Source organism: Panicum hallii, chromosome 1 (genome assembly GCF_002211085.1).
Source record: "Panicum hallii strain FIL2 chromosome 1, PHallii_v3.1, whole genome shotgun sequence".
Classification (NCBI taxonomy): Eukaryota; Viridiplantae; Streptophyta; class Magnoliopsida; order Poales; family Poaceae; genus Panicum; species Panicum hallii.
Genome location: NC_038042.1, coordinates 47,864,952 through 47,885,834, shown reverse-complemented (window position 1 = coordinate 47,885,834; position 20,883 = coordinate 47,864,952). Strand labels below are relative to the sequence as shown.

General features: G+C 45.9%; 2 protein-coding genes across 2 annotated transcripts; both read left to right on the top strand.

The window, feature by feature from the left end:
• Positions 1–3,636: 3,636 nt before the first annotated feature.
• Positions 3,637–7,599, top strand: LOC112878976 (NAP1-related protein 2-like). Its single transcript, XM_025943268.1, has 10 exons — positions 3,637–3,887; positions 4,636–4,758; positions 4,858–4,908; positions 5,063–5,131; positions 5,221–5,334; positions 5,419–5,480; positions 6,536–6,596; positions 6,897–6,953; positions 7,036–7,080; positions 7,337–7,599. Exons 1-10 carry the CDS (start codon positions 3,756–3,758, stop codon positions 7,376–7,378), a joined length of 756 nt encoding a protein of 251 aa, XP_025799053.1. The 5' UTR covers positions 3,637–3,755; the 3' UTR covers positions 7,379–7,599.
• Positions 7,600–12,337: 4,738 nt separating this feature from the next.
• LOC112875051 (sucrose transport protein SUT5-like) lies at positions 12,338–15,587 on the top strand. Its single transcript, XM_025938736.1, has 11 exons — positions 12,338–12,553; positions 12,675–12,740; positions 13,051–13,149; positions 13,273–13,422; positions 13,528–13,561; positions 13,681–13,783; positions 13,908–13,983; positions 14,091–14,270; positions 14,374–14,754; positions 14,838–14,945; positions 15,036–15,587. The coding sequence occupies exons 1-11, from the start codon at positions 12,338–12,340 to the stop codon at positions 15,204–15,206; spliced, it is 1,584 nt and encodes a 527-aa protein (XP_025794521.1). The 3' UTR covers positions 15,207–15,587.
• Positions 15,588–20,883: the final 5,296 nt, after the last annotated feature.

Sequence of the window (20,883 nt, the reverse complement as noted above, 5' to 3'; positions counted from 1 at the left end):
CTTGTTCCGGCCTGTCTCCTTTTGCTGTGGATTTAGTGGGTCCCAGTGCATGGCAAGCCCCGTTCAAAGATCCAAAGAGCAGTCACGAGCAAAAGCGCCACTGGAAGCAATATTCCCTTGTCTGTCAGTTTGTTCAAAACTTGGGTGATCCGATCCCTTCATTTGTTTAAGTTGGAGCATATTCGAAAGTGTGTTATACCGAGAACAAGCATGGGTTTTGAAATAGTGTTAAAAGAATATGACTCTGTACTATGTAATCTCGGTGACTGATAAGTAAGTTAAGGTATCGAAAGTGTGATAAGTATGATTGTGGAAATAAGCATGTATATCCTTAGTCCATGCATGAAACAAGTGTAACATTTCTATTATGCATGTATATCCTCAAACATTCATGAAAAGACCACTTTGTCCCACGCGGATCTATAATTGGCATGAGACATTTGGACCAGCCAATATAATACCCCAGGGCAATTCAAAGTTCTTTCAAAAGTCAGTTTGAGAGTGCAACTCGATTAAGAAAGTCATTTTAATCAATATGAAAGTTCATTCAATCTATTTGGAAGTTTTTTATTAAAATAGTTTTAATATTCTCATATTGATTTGAGGTTTGCAAATCCTTTTTGTGAGTTAATTGAAGGTTTCCCTTTTTATATTCTAGAGTTGATTTTTGGGCTCCAACATCTAGTGTGCACTCTAGCAAGGTTACATGGTGGTTCGGGGAAGGAGGAGGATGAAGACGAGGTGGGGAAGAGAAGGATGAGGGATTTTCGTCTTCATGTTGTATGAATTTTTTCATTGCTACTACTCGTAACAACACTCTTTTGTCATATATCCTTCACCTATAAGAAGCACACAATAAGTCTTAAATATGGTGCAGAAAGAATATATGTAGCATATCCAGTTCAAATACTGATTATACCAAATGTTGCTTAACATAGAACCAAGTTGTACAACTCATCTATGCTACAGATCAAGCACAAAATGGATGTTCAAACCTAGTTGCAGCTCTGTCAAATAGTTGGATCTTCTGCATAGCAATTTCCTTTCCACAATCTAGTTCAACTGCACCAATTATTGATAAAATATGGTCTAAAGTAAATTTCCTAGTTAACACCGACAAATACCGTGTGTCTTAGTACGTTGGGAACACCAAATGTGGAGAATCCAAATTGAAATTTGAAATGATAATTGTTCTACAGACAAATATTTCAATGCCCAAATTTTAATTTTTTACTAAATTAAACAATGAATTATATATTTTTTACTTTATGTCACTGAACCACCATAATCTAACATCCAAACTTCACCTGACTAGACTCTCTAAGCGGGGTCAAGCTCAAAGATGCAAAGTTGCGAACACATGGTACATCCTCTTCTTGAGTATGCTTCGTTTGGGCCCAGCTCGTGCATGGGCTTGGTAAGCTAGTAATGCAGCCAGCTTCCCACCCAACCCAAGCAACTTGCAAGATTGGAGGAAATAAAACACACATATACATCGACTTAGAGCCTTGGAGGTAACCGCAAGGTAGGTGGGATATATTAATTTATTATAATAATTAATGACGTAGCACATATTATGCGCGAACTTAATCATGCAAAAATAGAATAATATAACGTTACTCCATTTATTATGAAATACTACAAGGCATTATGTAGATTTCAGGACATATTAGATGGACCGACAAAAAATGCATGTACATTGAGTTAAAACGTGAGGAGTTGTGTTGGTTGGCTGTTTTAATGGCAATTAGATAAGAAGGAGCCCACTTCAACTAATCTTTCAATCAGCCTAACTAATTCCGCTAAATCCAAGGAGGACTAAATGAACAATGGCTCAAATATGCCTAGAATACCTTATATTTTAGAATATATTTTGAATATTTAGATGTCTTATATTTCAGAATAGAGGGAGTACAAGATAATATGTGTTTCAGTTTTGCTAATAGATGACAAAGATAGTACAAAATCTAGGTGCTTCATATTCATTTACTCCATTATTCCTAAATAACACATTGCACTCCTGGAGAAACATCTTCACTAATTCTTGAGATTTCTATATATGGCATGTTTGGTACATGCCAACCTCAGCTCCAAGATGAAGGCTAGGTATGTAGTTTGTACAGTAAATTAAAATAATTTAAATACCTATGATTAACTAATTCATAAATAAAATGATTCATCAAAATGCTCTCGATGTATCTCCAGCTTTAGACCCTAGATTTCTTATAGCCAGTGGTACCAAGCTCAAAAAAAAACCTAGATACACATCTTTGCTAAGCATCTTCATGTGCCCCATCATCAGTGTGGCCCATTTTACGCGTGATCTTCCTTTCTCCTTATTTTCCAGCCCATTTCGCCTACAAAGAAGTTATGCCACTGTAGCTAAAATGTTGACTGAACCGATTTTTTATTAACTCACAAGAGGATACTAGTCCACCGAGAGAGAAAAAATACTAGCCATTTGCGAGCATCATTTCCATAACATTCCATATTTTGCTTTTATTTTCACAATGTGTATATAGAGTTATATATACTCCACATAAAGTCCATATTGCAAGGATACACTGAATGATATTATGTGGGCCACGTGAAGATGTTTAAAAGGACCAAAGAGCAAAACTTTCTTGCTCATGAACTTGCACACCACGCTAAGTAGATCAACAACTTAGTGGTTAGGATAGCGAGAGTCCTACGTTGTATTGAATATTTACTTATTTATAACTATACTCCGCACATAGGGAAGTGTGAAATCCCTACCATACTTGTGTGCTCGATAAGTACAACTTTGTCGTGATGCGGTCGGGATACATGCCGAAGGTTGGAATCAAAGGAGACAAGTGAGGTAGGGTTTGGATTTGGGTGGTGTCAAAATTTAAGAAATACAATCAAGGATAGAGAGATGATGGTAGCAAGCGACAGTGGCAACTAGAGGCAGTGGGACGAGACTAGGCATGCACTGTTTTGGTTGGATGCCATAGGATTATAGTGGGCCAGGGTAGCGGTGATGACATGCAATCAGAGGTGGTAGTAGAGGTGGAGGCAACGTGAAATGGGTGTCGCAGTGTAGGTGTAGGTCGTCTTCGCCTGCGGAGGTGGTGAAGATCGACGATGGTGGCGCAGCACGATGAAGTGATGGGTAAGGAAAGGTCGTCTTGTATCGTCGCTAGGTGGATGGAAAACAAAATATAATGAATGAAAAAGAAGTTATGGGAAAAAAGAGGAAAAAATGAAATGATAATGCTACGTCTAGTAGTCATGCGTGCATGATACGTGGACCAGGTAAACATCTTGTTCATTAATTAGTAGAATATTAATAGAATTTTTGTTCTTGCAGGACCATGTTTAGGTGGACAGTAACAAAGTCTTAATAGACAAGGTAAAAAAACCAAATCTGAGTGTCCAATTGGCCTGTTCCTACACCGTCGTACGCATCCTGCGGCTGAACTCACCAAGACAAGCAGACACCGCGGCGCACCCGATCCTTAGGGTTAGGGTTTTAGAAAACCCCCTGCGCGTGGACAGTCCCGCACGGATCCAACGGCCCGGCCCACCCCGAGCCGACCCAACACTCCCCGGCGCGAATCTCAGCGCCGCCTTCTATAATATAGCTCGCGCGGGCATCGCGGCCTTCTCCCCAGCTCCGCCTCCCTCTCCCACCCGCACCCTCCCTCTCCTCTCCCGGCTCGCGCAGGCAGGCGACACAGCGAGGCTAAAACCCTAACGCGAGGAGGTGTAGGCAAGCCAGCGGCTTCGCGATGACGGCGCCGGCGGACAAGGGGAAGAAGGCCAAGACCGAGGCCGGCGGCGGCGAGGAGAACGAGCAGATCGACGGCGCCCTCGTGCTCTCCATCGAGAAGCTCCAGGAGATCCAGGACGAGCTCGAGAAGGTGAGCCGCAAGCCTGTTCTTCCGCTCCCGCGACTATTTTTGGGCTTCCCTTGCTGCTGTGTGGTCGGTGCGGGTGGTAGGAACCATCGGATTTGGCAGTGGGGTTTGTGTAGGAGCGTGGGGCTGTGTCGAATTTGGGAGGAATCGCAGCGGTTGTGGTATGGTAGAATTCTATGGCAACTGAGCGGTGACGGTTAGCTAGTGGCGCTCAAATTATACCATTAGAGGATGGAATTTCTAGTGTAGTTTCCAGCCCGAGCACAGTAGGCTTGTGCTATAGAGTGATACGTGAGATAGCTTGCTTTTTCTTAATGCACTACTATGATATTTGCAGAATATTTATCAGTGCTACAAAACCTGGTTAGGTTAGTCACAGCATTTCGGTCTTCTTGACAGGATACTAATATACCATGCCGCTATTAGTCACACCAGGGGATATGTTCCTGTGACAACTATGTGAGATTTTTATGTCGAGATGGTGTTGAAATTGGTGTGCTGGTTCCTTCATTAGCAAAATTATAACAACGCAAATCGTGTAACAAATTGTGGCTACTATTTCTTATATGTTGATTGCATGCCCCAGTATGAGTTGGCTTGCTTCCCACATATGACTCAAATTGTTGAAAAACAGCACATTTTTAGACAGGTCAAAGAGATCTGTGGTTCCCAGCCTAAACTATTTATTATTGATTCTCATAAAGAAAAATAACACTGTCATTCTTATGGTACCTTTGTTCATTGCTGACAGGTAAATGAGGAAGCAAGTGACAAAGTTATGGAGGTGGAGCAGAAGTACAGTGAGATTCGCAGACCTGTCTATCTCAAGAGAGGTGACATTATCAAGACAATCCCAGACTTCTGGCTGACAGCGGTTCGTAGGTTACACGATGCTATACAGTATATGTTTTTATTGGACATGTTTATGGACATACGATTGTAATCTATTGTGCTATGTGCTATTGCTCTACAGTTTATGAGTCATCCGCTACTCAGCGAGCTTCTGACTGAAGATGATCAGAAGGTATGGTTTTTTACCTCATTCCATCAATTTATTTCTAAAGTCCTTGAAATTCTTATGGATGTTGAATGGAAGTGAAAGGGGTTCTTTTGAATATACCTGGTGCTTCTTGATGGACCTATGTAACATAGAATTCTCTAATGATCTTTTGTTGCAGATATTCAAGTACTTGGATTCTGTTGATGTGGATGATTCTGATGTCAAGGCAGGATACTCCATTCATCTTGTAAGTACCATTTTTTTTCCTGCAGTTAAGTATAGTGCTTACACTGCACATGGCTTCTTGTATTTAGTTGTTTAATATTGAACTGGCAGAACTTCTCCGAGAATCCGTACTTTGAAGACACAAAGCTTACAAAGACCTATTCCTTTGCTGATGATGGAACAACAACAATAAAAGCTTCTCAGATTAAGTGGAAGGAAGGAATGGTACTGTTATATTCCCAAAGTACTCCCAATACTTGTGTTTTAGATGGAGAAAATCTAATGTTTTTTTTTCCATAATATGTGAAGGGACCTGCAAATGGAAATGGTATTAACAAGAAAGGGTCCAAGCGACCATTGGTAGAGGAAAGGTATGTTGTTTGTATTGCTTTATTGCCTTTGCATAACTATGCAACTAGCATGAATGCGTTCTTTTGATTTACCTTTCTAACTAGACTGTCAAGTTCTTTATGCTGTCTTTCTTGTTTGTAGTCTCCTGATACTTGTTTATTTGATGTATATATGCCATGGTTGGTATAGTGTAATTAACTTAATTAAGTGGTGCCTTCTATATTAAGTTGTCACATTGTCATTGTCTGTAATGCATGCCTTTCAAGTGTTGTTGCTTAGCAGGATTTCTAATCACACACCATTTTGTTATGTATTATATGTTTTCTGTTTGTGTTTTGTGTTACACCTTGTTGCGGAGGCATTAGCATAGTATCGTTGGCTTTGTGATTGCTCAATAACTGCTGGAGTACAATGTGTTCCTGTTGCACTTGTTATTTGCTATGTTACTTGTGGTTTGCCTTTTTGTAGACCTATTCCTATTGAGGTCACTAGCTTTCAAATACTTCTGCTATAGAAATGTATGACCTTTGGACAAGGCACAATCAATTTTGATGAGCAGTAACATACATATACTTTACGAGTAGGATTTTCATAAAAGGTACTTCCATTTGTTGTATTCTTTAAATTGTTACCAACACTCACTGATATTTGTACTTGCAGTGGGTTTAATGTTCTTAAGGCGGTAAGATGAGGTGCTGTGACTAAGGTAGCCTTGTCGCTTAGGCAATGCCTAGGCGACCTGGATGCATGTACCCTTGTGGTGACCGACCTAGATACGCGTTGTCTCCTAAGCTGCTAAGCGGCACAAGAACCTTGATTCATAATGTCTGGAAACAATCACATGTCAAGAATGTCATAAATTTATATCAAATGTTTGTTTCTTAATCTGAACATTGTTGCCTGCTTGCAATTGTTTTTATCAACATGCATGCTTGCAGTCTTGTTTGTGCCTAGAAACCCCTACAGTAGCTTGTATATAAGTTGCACACTTGCAATCTTGTTCTGATCTGTATTTTATTATTAAGCCCTTTGGTCACATGGGAACTCAAAAGGTCACATTTTTTTCTTCTTCCAGTTTTTTCACGTGGTTTGGTGATACAGAGCTCAAGAGTCTTGCTGATGGTGTGCAAGATGAGGTAAGAAACTCATGCGACTCGTCTTGATAATGCCATTCACATTGTCACTGGTCCAACTCAGCAGTCCAGTATTTGCTGTTCACTATGGCTGTCCTGAGTTTAATTTTCCAGCTTTTTCTTTTTGTAAAAACTGAAAAAACCAAACAAACTGAAATATATTTGTGTTCTTTATTTTCTGTTTTTTAGTTGTTTAGTTTATCTGAGTATTTTTTAATTGTTTAGCTGATTTTTGGAAGACCAGAAGTTACATATTTTTCATTCCTTGCGCGGGAGATTTTTCTGAGACTTTAAATTATGCAGGTGGCTGAGATCATCAAGGAAGACCTGTGGCCTAATCCTTTGAAATACTTCAACAATGTCAGTGTTTTTGTCACTACACTGCTACACTGTTAAATTCATCCTAAGCCATGTATCTGGTTCTTAATTTATCTAATTGCAGGAGGTTGAAGATGAGTTTGAAGGAGACGAAGAAGATGATGACGATGTAAGCTCATTATATTGATTGCATTTTGGTTTCTTATGAAATAAGCAGCACCGCATCGTGGCGCTTGTTTGCTCCTGAATTGAAGAACCTTAAGACAGTATATGCTTGAACGAGTGCTGCCTGCACTATTAGTAGTACTCACATGAGCATCCAATACTAGTATATACTTTGGTTGGAAGCATATACTGTCTTGAGATTGTTGTCTTTGTTTTGTTGACCAAGCTTTTCATCTTTGATGGCATCTCGTGGTTTGCAGTTGGATGGTGAGGATGGCGAGGATGACGACGAGGAGAACTGAACCCTCGGCGCTGGTTCTGAATCGACATGTCAGCTGTTGGTGGGGACTGTGGCTCTGAAGGGGCGGAATTATGTGACCCTTTTGCGAGATTTTTTCTTGGTTGTTTGACTTAGCTGGAACTCACCGTAGGGAACTGTTTAATGCCTTATGAAGTCAACCAACTTGAAAGGAGACCGCTATATCATAATCTGGGTATATCTATGAAGGCAATTTGACCTGCTGATGCTCGTGGCTGGTGCTGGTGCCGCAGCCTTGTCTCGGCGCCCCCCCCCCCTCCCCCCCCCCCTCCTGTGCGATTGTGTCTGTTCCCGTGCTTGTCTCCTACAGTGTGCTTGTGATGGCATGGGCATGTATAATCCGCTATTCAGCCGGTTTGTTAGTACTAGCTTGTTTCTAATGGCCGTTTGCATGGATCTGTGTCTTGTGAGTCCATTGTCCTCTCAGAGCAGAGGTCAAATCGCGGTCCAGGCGTCCTGCGACATCGGCCAGTCTTGTGATTCGGTTGGCTCCTGGCGGGCGACGCAGCTGGGGTGCCGCGGGAGCTTCGGCGTCGCGGGGCGCGGACGCGTATCGAGCCGGGATCGGCGTGCGCGACGCGCTTCTGCCGGATCTTTCGCGTTATCTTATCCCTTTTAGCTCCAGTTCTGTGGTAGCTTGGCGTCCGTTTCGGTCTCGCTCGCGTCGGATGGCGCTGTCTGTCGTCTCGGCGCCGAGCTGCGAGAGCGAACAGGCGCTCCGTTTTCTACTGCTACTTTCGGCGGCGAACCCCTAGCTTTAGGCCTCTAGCTCGGGCAGACATGGATGGGGAGCATGTGGTGTGGCCGCTGCGTGCTGTGAGAGTGTGTGAGGCGCGTCGCTTGCTTATGTTGTCGACTAGTATTGCGGAGCTGTCCATCGTCAAATCAGATTGAGGCTTCCTTGTCCATTGCTGTTGGCTCGTTGCACTATTCCGTTCGCCATGGTATATCGATCCTGCAACACAAAAAATATCGTGTAGCGGGGAAATTCACCGTGATACCCTACACTACTCAACTGCCAAGAACAATGTAAGGCTTAGGCGCTTAGCTAATGCATTCAGATGAAAGAATGGGGAAACAGGGCTCAAACAAAGGGGGGGATACAGGTAGGGTTACACTGCTAGAATCTGTTAGACAACTAGACAATTTTCGGTATATTTTAATTTCAAATATTACTAGCAATTTCATGATATAAATGAGTGATAATGTGTGAATAAGATATGTGCATGTGTTCATATTATTCTTACTAATAAGCATGAACCAAGAGTTAAACCACAAAAGGTTTAGTAAGTATCCCAATGCGGGACCAGTGCCGGGGGCACCGGTTGCGCCGTTACCAGCTGGAATAGACATGCTATTCGACTGGCCTTGCTCGAAGTAGCCGAACTATATCGATGCAGGAAGAAGTTCACAGTGCAGTCCCACGAACTCTCGCTAGAGCTGTGCGCGCAGCACTAGCGATGGGAATGGCAAAAAGCAGCTGAGGGAGAAGAGAGAGGTCTCCTTACACGTCACGTCCGGCCGTGCACGCGCACCGCCCGTCCGACCTCACCACGGCCACAGCGAGGCGAGGCGAGCGTGCGCGCGTGGTTCACCATCCTCCTCTTACCGGCTTCACAAGTAGTATACACGAGACCCACCTTTTAAGTCGGTTGAGATCCTCCTCGATTCCCGGTACGGAATTAAGTTATTGATTCCCTAGCATTTAATAGTGGACTTTAAATTCTTTGAATGTATTGATTAGAATGAATGGGCCAAGCCCATAACTCCAACAGAATCTGTTTGGATCCACTACCTAATTGGTAAGTAGTTAATTTTAACTAGATGGATCCAAACGGGATAAGCTAATTTCCAGCTAGTCGGTCCAACCTAATTAATTCCAGCTAGCCAGCTAACAAATTATCTGGGTGGATTTTAACGGTGCATGTGAGAGCATCCCCAACAGTAACAGCTCGTCGCTCGCTGTTACATATCACTTAATATCATGGATCCATGGGTAAGATATTTTTATTCTGCCTCCCTCCCCCGCCCCCCTCCCCACCCACCTGCCAGAAGAAGCTTCGGTTATTGAGCAAGACCTAGTGGCGGAGGATCTTCATGGCAAGGTATAGCCAATGCCATATCTTATTTTTCACAAATACACTGTACATATATCCATTTATCTTATTTTGTTATGATTCGATGGATAATTCATGCTCAGATTTGTTAACCACCATATTTTAAATTTAATCCATGCTCCGCTGCTAGTGAGACCAGCGATGAAACGGTCACTATATTCTCTACTCTCTTTTCATCCTCTCTCACGTCCATATTGGTTGGATTCCGATGTCAGCTAGCGATGTTGTTGCTTGTGGGAGACGTCTAACTAACGCTAGTAAAAAAAACCCACTATATTTCTACTTGCTTATATAAAAAATATTAAAAATATGTTCGCTTTCTTAAGTATATAATTTTTACTATATATTATGATGGATGTCTAGATGCATAGAAAAAGATATATATCTAGAAAAGTTAATACGACATATAATTTGGGATGAAGAAAATATTAAAATATTGATACAACACATCCCATTCCAATTCCAAGGAGAAGTTTAGATTCTTTCACTGCACCCCTGCGAAGACTCAGGGGCCGTTTGAATCAACACCTGCTATAGCACGATCAATCTTTTGATCGTTGACGGAAAACGCCGTGTGTGTTTGGAGTCAACGACCATCGCTGGCACGCCAATGCCTCGCGGCCTTACCCAGTTGTTTTTTGCACCCACGCGAGGGCATCAGGGCAAGTTGCGGGCAGTCGAATTTCTCGCCACTTATTCGTCTCGCCCATGAATTGACGTGGCTGGCGCTGCCACAATCCAAGCGAGCACTCGAATTATCGAAGAGATGGTGAGGTCAAATCACGAACAGTTAAGATGTACGCCTTCCAAGTGCCACACTACTGCACCACGGTGGCCTGTGATTGCTGGGAAGAAAGACAATGGACACGGTGGCCTGTGATTGCTGGGAAGAAAGACAATGGACACGGTGGCTAACCACATTCACGGGCATGTGCGGTGTAAAGCATGCGTCCCATCTCATGGTGTCCTCGAACAAGCCAACGAGCACGCACGATAAGATCCTCCTTGTTTCTTTTTCCAGCATATGAAAACGTCACTTTACATTAGCAATTCCAAACTTTGCATTTCTATATAAGTGCCTTTTCACACGTAGAAAACGATCTAAAGTGTTCGATCTACAAGTGATGTTCGTTGTCACGCACTTCATTTTCCAAGCAGCTAGCCAACGGAAGGCGCCTGTATTCAATCCAGCAGATCATGCACGCCCGCCCGCGATCCGCCATGATTGGAAGCGCCAATGCAGCAGGTCTCCGTCAAATCATGGCCATCGTTGAAAAATCCGTTTATTTCTTCCGTTCAGGAATCGCGTGCATACATCCAAGCGAAGACGATAGTGGACTACGCTGTCCATAACTCGTGGAACGATGCCGGAAAGCTAGCTAGGTCACGTTCCGTTCTTTTTTCTGGTCATTAATTTAAATGGTTTTCGTTGTCTCATGGCATTCTTTTGAATATTCCAATTTGATTGGGATGTTTAACAAGACCCAAATTTGCCAATGATAAGAGCGTCTCCAGCGGTTCTCCAATAAATGTTGTTGGGATGTCCTAATATCATTTTTACCGGTAACATTATCCCAATACATTAGAACGTATTGGGCCCTTTATTTGAAGGGGTTGGGATGAAATATTATGACCAACCAATAATTATTTGAGAAATGGACATGTATTAAAGAACTGTTGGAACACATATTTTTCCCAACAGTGGTAGTTTATTGGGGGGAAAAAGGGACTGCTGGAGTTTGCTTTTGTAGTCAAAACTATATTACCGGAAGCTAATCATTTAACACTTACCATACAAATTTTTATCAGCGTCCAGTCTGTACTGTCCAACCGCTCACCAGTTTCCATCCGTGTCAAAATGATTTATTGAATATGAACGAATTTACAGTGATTGTGTTCCGTTTGTTTCCAGCTTTGCCAACCCGGCCATATTGCCGTCACTGTACATATCAATATGACACCAACGGAAACATGTTTGTAGATAAGATAAACCCAAATGTACAGCTACGGATCCCAACTACCCATTCTCATAGTAGACATTAGGGGAAAGGGATTCCATCAAAATATTTGTGAAGATAAGATAAAATCAAATTATACACGCTGAATCTCAACGGTATCAAGTCTATCCAAACCTTCATCATGACTTTCGATTCTGTTCTTGCTGAAATAAATTCGTCGATAAAACACGATCAAATAAACTCACATCAAATCCTGCCTACTTCATTTGAATACGTAAACGAGCACGAGAAATAAATTCCAATACCAATTCTTAACGATCAGCTGGCACGTGAAATCGCAACTAACAAGGTAACAGTAATCCACCTCATTGACACATAACCCCTCTTCTTTCCTCCACCCATATCCTGAACCCCCGTAAATCCCTGCCAGCTCGGCAAGACCCCTTACCAAGAAACAGATTAGGGACGGGATAACCTTCCCAAACGGATAAAACCATCGGCCCCTCCGTCCCGCTGACAGTGGGCCACCCGCAGTAAACCACCCGTCGCCGGCCACGTCCCCTACCAAAAAATACATTAAGGACAGGATAACCTTCCCAAACGGATAAAACCATCGGTCCCTCCGTCCCACTGACAGTGGGCCACCCGCGGTAAACCACCTGTTGCCGCCGCCGCACCCCCCCCCCCCCCCCCCCCCCCCCCCGGCCTTTAAAACCCCCCCGCGCCCGGCCCTCCCGTCCAACCTCATCCGTGATCATCCGCCTGTCCCTATCGCTCTCCGCCCTCTCTCCCTTTTTTCCCTGCGACCAATCCGCGCGCAGCGTGCTCGTTCCTCCACCTCCTCCTCCTCCTCGCGCCGCGGCAGCCATGGAGGGTGACGGCAAGGAGGCCGCAGGCAAGCGCCTTGACTGGGCCACCATGAACCTCGAGGGCGGCCGCGCCGTCGCCGGCGAGAAGGGTGACGGCAATGCGACCAGGAAGCCGCCGATGGGCATCGTCCGGCTCTTCCTCGCATGCATGGTCTCCGGCGGCATCCAGTACGGCTGGGCGCTCCAGCTCTCCCTCCTCTCGCCATACTCTCAGGTGAGACACATCATCTCCTACCCTTCGCCCTCCCGGCGCGTAGTACTCCATTTTCTTTGGTCCATTGGATTCTCGTTCTCTGAATTCGCATTGCCTCATCGATCCTTGCCGCGCCCTGCAGACTCTTGGGATCTCGCACAGCTACGTCTCCCTGACATGGATCTGCGGGCCTATCGCCGGATTTGTGGTAAGTGCATTTTCTTTTATTTTTTTTACCGTACCTTTTCTTCGGATGAAGATGAAGATTTCATCTCCCCTTAAACTTCTCCAAAATCTTCGCGCACGCATGAAACGACTCGCCTGCGATTTATTTCCGTCTTAATGGTCTAGCATGACTGGGTTTACTTTTACCGGAGGATATTTCGGAAGGATAAGATAAGATAAATATAGAAAGTAGAACCAACAAATTACCAGGAGATCCGTTTTTCGTACGTCCAGTTACCTTCCTGCTCTTACCCCGATCCCGGGATTGATGCGCCCACTGATTCTGTTGGCAGGTGCAACCCATCGTCGGCTACTACAGCGACCGGTGCACGGCGAAGATCGGCCGGCGGCGGCCATTCATCCTCGCCGGATGCATCATCATCTGCCTCTCTGTAAGCGCACGTACATCGCGCCAGGCTTTCCATGGCCATTTCTTTCTTGGCTTTCTACCGGCAGTAGATAGCGATCTCGTCGGATTTTGTTACTGACTGAGATGTTGTTGGTGCTCCGGCCAGGTGCTGATGATCGGCTTCTCGGCGGACATCGGGCGCCACCTCGGCGACACCAAGGAGAACTGCAGCACGTTCACCGGCTCCCGGTGGTCCGCCGCCGCCGTCTACATCGTGGGCTTCTGGTTCCTCGACTTCGCCAACAACACCGTCCAGGTAGGCGTCTTCTAATAAATCTGTCCGGCACGTACGCAAATCGTTCTGAATTTTACAGACATGAGAACGAACCTTTTTTTTTGTGAATCTGTTGTGTCATTTTAGGGACCTGCTCGCGCGATGATGGCTGACCTTTCCGGTGAGTAAATAATGTTTTCCTTCGATCGTGTTCAGATGATTGAACTTGATCACACTCGCATGAGCTCGGAAGTGAAATTTTAGTAGTGATGCTGATGTCGCAACTGTTGTTTCCTGCAGCCGGACAGCACGGCCCCAACGTTGGCCAGGCGATCTTCTCCCTGTGGATGGCTCTTGGCAGCGTCCTCGGCTACTTGTCCGGCGCCAACGCGAAATGGCACGAGTACGTCGCCTGATTCTTCATCTACTAAAAAAAAAAACATTCGTTCTTTTTTTTTTTTCCCTGATGAAGCATTTGATTCGGTCGTCGGCTGATGTGTTGTTCTTGGCGCTGCTTGACCGATCAGGTGGCTCCCATGGCTCAAGACCGCCGCGTGCTGCGACGCCTGCGCAAATCTCAAGGGCGCCTTCTTGACTGCTGTGGTGAGTCCTGAATACCGCGTTCTCCGGCCTCGGAGCACGACGATCGTTGCTTCGTCCTCGTGTCGCTTAGATCTTGTTCTAATTTCGTGTTCTCATTTTTCGATCAGATCCTCATTATCATCAGCATGTCGGTCACCTTGGCCCTCGCCGGCGAAGAGCAACTTGGCAAGGACGACGTCGAAGCCTCCTCCGGCGGCGCGTGCTCCGCGTTCGTCGACCTCTTCAAGTGCCTCAAGAATCTTCCCCCTGCCATGTTCAAGGTGCTCGCAGTCACGGCCGTCACCTGGGTACGCACGCACACCCATCCAACCATCCACCCGTACGTTCATCTTTCTTTCGCTCGCGGAATCTTTGACACTGACATGGCTCTCGATACGGATCGGCTCGCAGCTCTCGTGGTTCCCCTTCTTCCAGTACAACACCGACTGGATGGGCCGGGAGATCTACCACGGCGAGCCGCAGGGCTTGGGCAGCAAGGCGGACGCCTTCAACGCCGGCGTCCGTGAGGGCGCCGTCGGCCTCCTCTTCTGCTCCATCGCGCTCGGCGTCACCTCCTTCCTCATCCCCAAGCTGTGCCGGAAGCTCACGTCCCGGGTCGTCTGGTCCATCAGCAACCTCATGGTGTTCGCCTTCATGACCGTCATGGTCGTCCTCGGCATGATCTCCATGAAGGGCTACAAGCCCTCCCTCACCGCCGGCCTCATCGGCCCCGACCCGACGTTCAGGGGCATCGCGCTCGCCGTCTTCGCCCTCATCGGCATCCCGCAGGCGGTAAGTTGGCGCGCGTTTTGGATTCGCTGTTCCTTCCGAATTCTTTCGTGCTGCTTGCTTATCCAATTGTTGCGTGCTTGCAGGTGCTGTTCAGTGTCCCATGGGCCGTGGCGTCTGAGGTTGCCACCGAGGAGGGCGGAGGCCAAGGTCTCACCATTGGCGTCCTCAACATCGCCATCGTCCTTCCACAGGTGACAATTCGTTCGTTCTTTATCAGCGACATGTCTTCAAGCAACTGGAATAGAAGATTGCTGATCCTGTGTTGCTCCTCGTTGATTCAGCTGGTGATCGCGCTCACCGCCGGCCCGATCGACGGCGTGTTCAACAAGGGCAACACCCCGGCCTTCGGCATCGGCGCCGCCTTCGCCCTGATCTGCGCGGTCCTGGCGATGGTCCTGCTCCCCAAGACGAGAGGAACGTCCAACGCCACCGTCATGGCCGGCGGGCACTGATCTCTACCACACAGCGGCAGGGCCGAGAGTGGATCAGAAACCCAGCGTCTGCATCTTGGTTCCTGCCGCACCTGATTCATCATATATAATGAAAAAAAAAGGAAGTTAACACTGGTAAGCAGGAAAGGCAGGGTTAGTTTGTCTGGTAATCCCCGGAGTGTTGTCAATGTCGAGTACTCAAGTCTGTTCAAATGTGAGGCTCTGCCGGGCCTCATGTTTATCCGCGTTGAACTCTGTATTAGGTTTTCCCCTTGGACACTGCAGCAGTAGAGGGCGAGGTAGAATTTTTCCAAATGTTTTGCACAACTGGAAATGTCCGTCTCAAGTTCTCTCTGATGTAGCGGTTACAAAGCCTATCAATGAAACGCATTCTGAATATTTGTTCTTGGTGTGACACGAGTAGCATGCATCTGAATGTTTTTGTTTGTTTGCTGGCACAAGCTTCACGAAATAATGTAACTCATTGGTCTTCCTGGAACTCGTGAACCATGGTATCCTGAAGACTAACTGCTCAAAATTTTCACCGTGCCACTGTTGGCAACCTGTACCACCAGACGCCAAAGACTTCCTGGTCAAAATTTTTACCACGCAATTGTTGGCAACCTGTACCACCAGACGCATGTTTCAGGGAACTGTGAGCGAGTCATGCTTCTGTGTGAACTGCTCAAGGACCCAGACGGCAGTTAGCCATCCCCATCATCGTGAATGGTACACCAGAGCCAGATGCAGGGCTCCTTGCAGGCTTGCAGCAAGGAGCGGGACAAGCCCATGTGTGCTACCCAGCGAGACGGTTAGGCTTCTTTTTTCTCGCATTTCCCAGAAGAAAAAAAGAATCGTCCTGAGCCTTGCTATTGTCGACCGTCCTTGTGCTGACAAACAAGCGTGGCTCAGAGGAACATGCAGGTTGCTAGAGCAAAGTTTTGGCGACGGCTAGGTGATTCCTCCAGCCAGACATCTACACTGGGGTCTTCTACCGAACCAGGTGTGCATCATATCTTGTGGCAGATCGATTTAAGTTTATGGCAGCGAATTTCTCGGAATGGCAACTCGTAATTCCAGGTATTACGAGTTAAAACAGGCACGGCAGCTGCTAATTCCAGATGCCACGAGCCAACAAGAGAGACATGGCAGCATTTGATTTATTTATTTTTTTTATGATGGAAATGGCAACTTTAAATTTTACTCGCCAAGAGAGAGACAGCAGCTGCCGACCCACGGATTACTGGCTTGATTGATGATGGATGATGATACGTTCCATTTGCTGGCCTGGATGATGATCTGTCTCCCCGTTGCCCTCGTCCATTCTAACTCAGCGGCGATTCCATAGGCGGTCACTAAAATCACCGGGATCCGAAGATCAGGTCATTTTGGCCTGCGGCACAGGTGGTGGACCCGTGCTCCACAGCCTACAAATAGGAGGCCCCAGGGAACGGAGCCGAGCACCCGGCGAGAACGCGTCCACAGCGAGAAGCGCCCCCTGCTCGCGCACCGCACGATCGGGATTGAAGCAGGCCGCGCGGCGCGCGCCGGACACGTCGGCATGGCGACGGGCTCAGTCTCCAGGACCAAGATCGTAGGGGAGGCCCTCGTGGTGGTGGTGGCGCTCCTGGTGGTTGGCGCGGCGGAGGGCCAGATCCTGCCGACCCCCTGCTGCCGCATCGACTGCTGCGACGGCAGGCCCGAGTGCTGCGACGCCGGCCCCTGGATGGCCCCGGCGGCGGCCGCGGCCACTGCCCCGCCGCCGGCCGATGCGAGGGCTAGGCCGGCGGGTGCGGCTCGCGAGGTCGGCGGCGGGAACTAGCTAGGTCTATCTACTGGCTCGCAGACCTTGCGTCGTCGTAGGCTCGCGAGGTCGGACGGCGTCGGGTGTACTGCTGCTTCCGTGTGGCTCACTGTGTGGGTGCCGCGCGCTCTACTTCTGCCTAGCTACCTATGTGCCCATCAGCACGGGCGCCTGCGTCAGGTTCAGGTGTTTAGCCGAGGCTGCCCATTCTCAGGCGTCCTGTTCCGTTTTATCTCCGTGCTTTGATACTGTGCCTCGTCGTGCTGCCTGTACGGCTGTACACGACAGTTTCCATCGATCGAGGCGTAAGCGTGTGCATGCTCAGTGTGAGAGGACTCCAGAGAAATTTTCTTCCGGGAACACAGTCGAGCAGGTAGAACGTCGTGGGGCGGGGGCGCTCGATCCTGCAGCCCGCCGCCCCCGTGCGCCGCGGCCGCGGACAACTCGCCAGTGCGGTCGCGTGCCGTTGGGGCGGAGGCAGCCCGTGACGATCGCCTTAGCCGTGCGCGTGGACGTTGGCCGGCCGCGGAGGCGCGCGCGCGCACTCCCGGCCCGCCGGGTGGGGCGGACGTTTCCACGTCTGGATGGAGCAGGAAGAAAACAGAGCGATACAGCGCACCTGCAAGTTCAATTTGCCTGCGGTACAGTCGTCGGGTCGGGGTTAACACTGCTAGCCGCGGAGATTCTTGATGTAGTAGAATAGAACAAGCAAGGTAGCCCATGCAAATAAGTATAGGTAGCTAGTTTTTTCGACGCAAATATTTGGGGTTTTTTAACTTGAAATTAAATTTTTTTGTCAGTGATTTTGTTTTGATGTTTCATTATCATTGCTTTGTCCAAATAGCCCAATTTAACAGATCACTTTTTATCATCATATTTTATTCCGCAAAATATGAATTTGATAAAAGGAAATATTTATGTATAAACATAGTTTCGTTGCATATCTTTAGGGCAAGTACATTGGTCTGGTCTAATAGATGATCTTATGCATTGCCACGTCATCTTAAAACGATGTAACAGATAATACATATAATGGATTGTGTTATAAGTTGTCTCAACTCGTACAATGGTGAAAAAGTGATCACATAGTCCTAAATTTTGGCCTATGAGACGGTTGTCTCGCAAAACAACCACCTTATTCTCTTTCCTTCCTCTCTCTCCGCCACCTATTCAAAAATTCTACGTGGGCTTGCATAAGACGACCTATAAGACTACTGACGTGTAGCAATGTACTTACCCTTATTTTGATGATGCTTCTACGCATACTCTAAGCTGATTAGTCCTTATTAGTATACCCCAATTTGGAATAATTGTGAAATTAAGAGCAAGATACTGAAAGTAGGGATTATGCTATACTTTAGTCCTCCTTTGGTCGCTAGTGTTCCCTTTTCTAATATTGTTTTTTATATAGGCTGTTCTTTTCCCATTTTTAGTCTAAACATTTAGTTAATATGGATTAGATTTTACATCAGTAATTGTTTAGGTCTTTTTCTTCCCAATACCTATGAAAATAGTCCCATAAAAGTATGAAAATATATTTATTTGTTTATCTTTTTTAAAAAACTTTGGTATTTATTTTTATGTATTTGACATACACTCTTATTTGATTATTTTAAGAATTACAAAGTCTTTAAATTTTGAAACGCACGGCTGACCATAACAAAATCATTACCTAACTTTTGTGTATAAATTTTATGTCATATCTTTTTTAAATATCTTTTTAGTAAAATTGTTGTTAGAGAAGTTTTGAACAAAACTCTTACGCATAACTTTTTCTAATAAATTTTCAGAAAAACTTCTTACTGATAATCTTTCATCACAATTCTTATAAAAATAGTGCCAAGAAATTTACGAGTAAAATTATAATAAAAACTTCTCTGCATAATTTTTCTAACACATCTTTTATAAATAATTTGTATAAGTAATCAGCGTGATTGTAAGTTTATATACACAACTTATTCTGCACAACTTTACGCATAACTCTTTCTAGACAAACTTTTCAAATATATGAATTTGATTAGCTATAAACAGCTAATGATTTTAGCTACCCACGTATTAAATGAGGAAGATACGTGAAAATGAAAGGAAAGGAAAGAAAAAGAAATGGAATAAAACATTTCATGTACTAATGATATACCCATACAGATACCCACATATGAAGAAGTAAAGCCAAAATAGAAAACTAAGGGGGAATAGGAAATGAAGGTACACACGCACCCTAAGGTGGGAGGGAGGCGTCCAAAAGTGTAGCGCGGGCCCATCGCCTGCCAACAGCAGCTCTAGCGAGCGACGGCTGAATTGGATTCTACGAGGACAACCTGGATCCAGCATTTGGGGATGGGGACGAAGGTGCTGGTCTGGTTAGGCTATATCCAACCGTCGTTCTCTATATTCTTCTCTTACAGAATTCTCTACAAAATTCTCTCCTCTATATCTCATTTCTCTCCAACAACGTTCTTTAAATCTCGTTCTCTATACATTAAACGCTATATTAGAAACGTATTTTGTTCCAAATTTTTGTACGTACGTATTTATCATACCTCAAATGCTATGGACATATTTTATTTTTATTTAATTCAGTGTTTAAAACGTAAAGAAAAAATAGAGAAGAGGAGAGAGAATCTCTATATATAGAGGAAACATGTAGCGTTCTCTATTTTAAAGGACCGTTTAGAGAACGCTGCTGGAGCAATAGAGAACGAAATCTTCTCTATATATAGGGTAGAGAACGGTTTAGAGGGCGCCGTTGGAGACAGCCTAGAATAGCTTACTGTGCTGGTTGGGCTTTACTGGCCTGCTCAGTGTTGATGAGGCTCCTGGCTCGTGAAGCTCGTGAGCGGCTCGTGAGGTGGCTCGAACTTGCTCGTTATATTGACAAGCTAAAATGCCAGCTCGAGCTGGCTCGTTAGCGCAACGAGCCGAGCCGAGCCGGTACTGAGTTGAGCGAGCTAACGAGGTTACCAGTTTTTCGTCCAGTCCTACCTGCAACCTAGGCTTCACGAGGTGTCAGGGGATCCCTGGTCCACGTTCACCGACATTATGAAAAATATTTGTTGCCAATGTATATTGTTATGCTATTTCTTTTTAAAGACTATCATCGCCAACGGGTAGTGATAGCCTTCACCAATTTTAAACCGTATATCATCACTGCCGCTTGTCATCTGACGCTTTCCAAAACTGATGGTGAACAAGGATTTGGGATCAGTAGTGATAATATTTATGTAGTAGCGTCCAATGCAATGGCCAAAGGACACAACAGTACGATGAAGCCATCCCCGAAATGCTAGGTTTGTCCACCGTGAGGTCCTTATTTTGGGTTGGAATCCAAGCGAAGAGCTTATTACATTTGTTTTCTGCTCCGACTTTCCAGATCAAATTACTTGACAGCATTCATGAGATGGGCCTAGCCTTGTCAGCCTGGTTCACTCTATAGCACCATGTAAGCTTTTCCTCCACAGTATCGGGCAGTCCTAGTCACTACCGGATTCAGACCCTTTGTTGAGTATCTGGGACACTCGAACACTCGACAAAGGGCACTCGGCAGCGATTTTGTCGGCAAAGACGTCTTTGCCGAGTGCCTTTTGTCGGGCACTCGGCAAAAGAAAATAGCCGTGACGGCGTTTGGGGCCGTGACGGCTGATAGAAATCTAGGATCCCCTAACCGTCAATTAGCTCGGTAATTAACTAACTAGGCAACAATGTTTGACTGATCTAGATAGGAATCGAGAGAGAGAGAGAGAATGCCGTACCCCCCGTGGACGAACCGGCTTCGCTGGTGTTGGCCATGGGGTTGAGGAAGTCGTGCCGGAGTCGTGGACGAGGGCGGACAAGGGGCGGTGAGGTCGAGCGGTGCCGGCGGTGATGATGCAGAGGAGCCGGCGTGGGTGCAGAGGC

Bases quoted from the DNA above. Each gene is read 5' to 3' on its own strand.
- LOC112878976 (XM_025943268.1), top strand. From the start codon at position 3,756: ATGACGGCGCCGGCGGACAAGGGGAAGAAGGCCAAGACCGAGGCCGGC. The intron at 3,888-4,635 runs GTGAGCCGCAAG...CATTGCTGACAG, and splicing joins TCCAGGACGAGCTCGAGAAG to GTAAATGAGGAAGCAAGTGA. The intron at 6,597-6,896 runs GTAAGAAACTCA...TAAATTATGCAG, and splicing joins CTGATGGTGTGCAAGATGAG to GTGGCTGAGATCATCAAGGA.
- LOC112875051 (XM_025938736.1), top strand. From the start codon at position 12,338: ATGGAGGGTGACGGCAAGGAGGCCGCAGGCAAGCGCCTTGACTGGGCC. The intron at 12,554-12,674 runs GTGAGACACATC...CGCGCCCTGCAG, and splicing joins TCCTCTCGCCATACTCTCAG to ACTCTTGGGATCTCGCACAG. The intron at 13,423-13,527 runs GTAGGCGTCTTC...GTGTCATTTTAG, and splicing joins TCGCCAACAACACCGTCCAG to GGACCTGCTCGCGCGATGAT.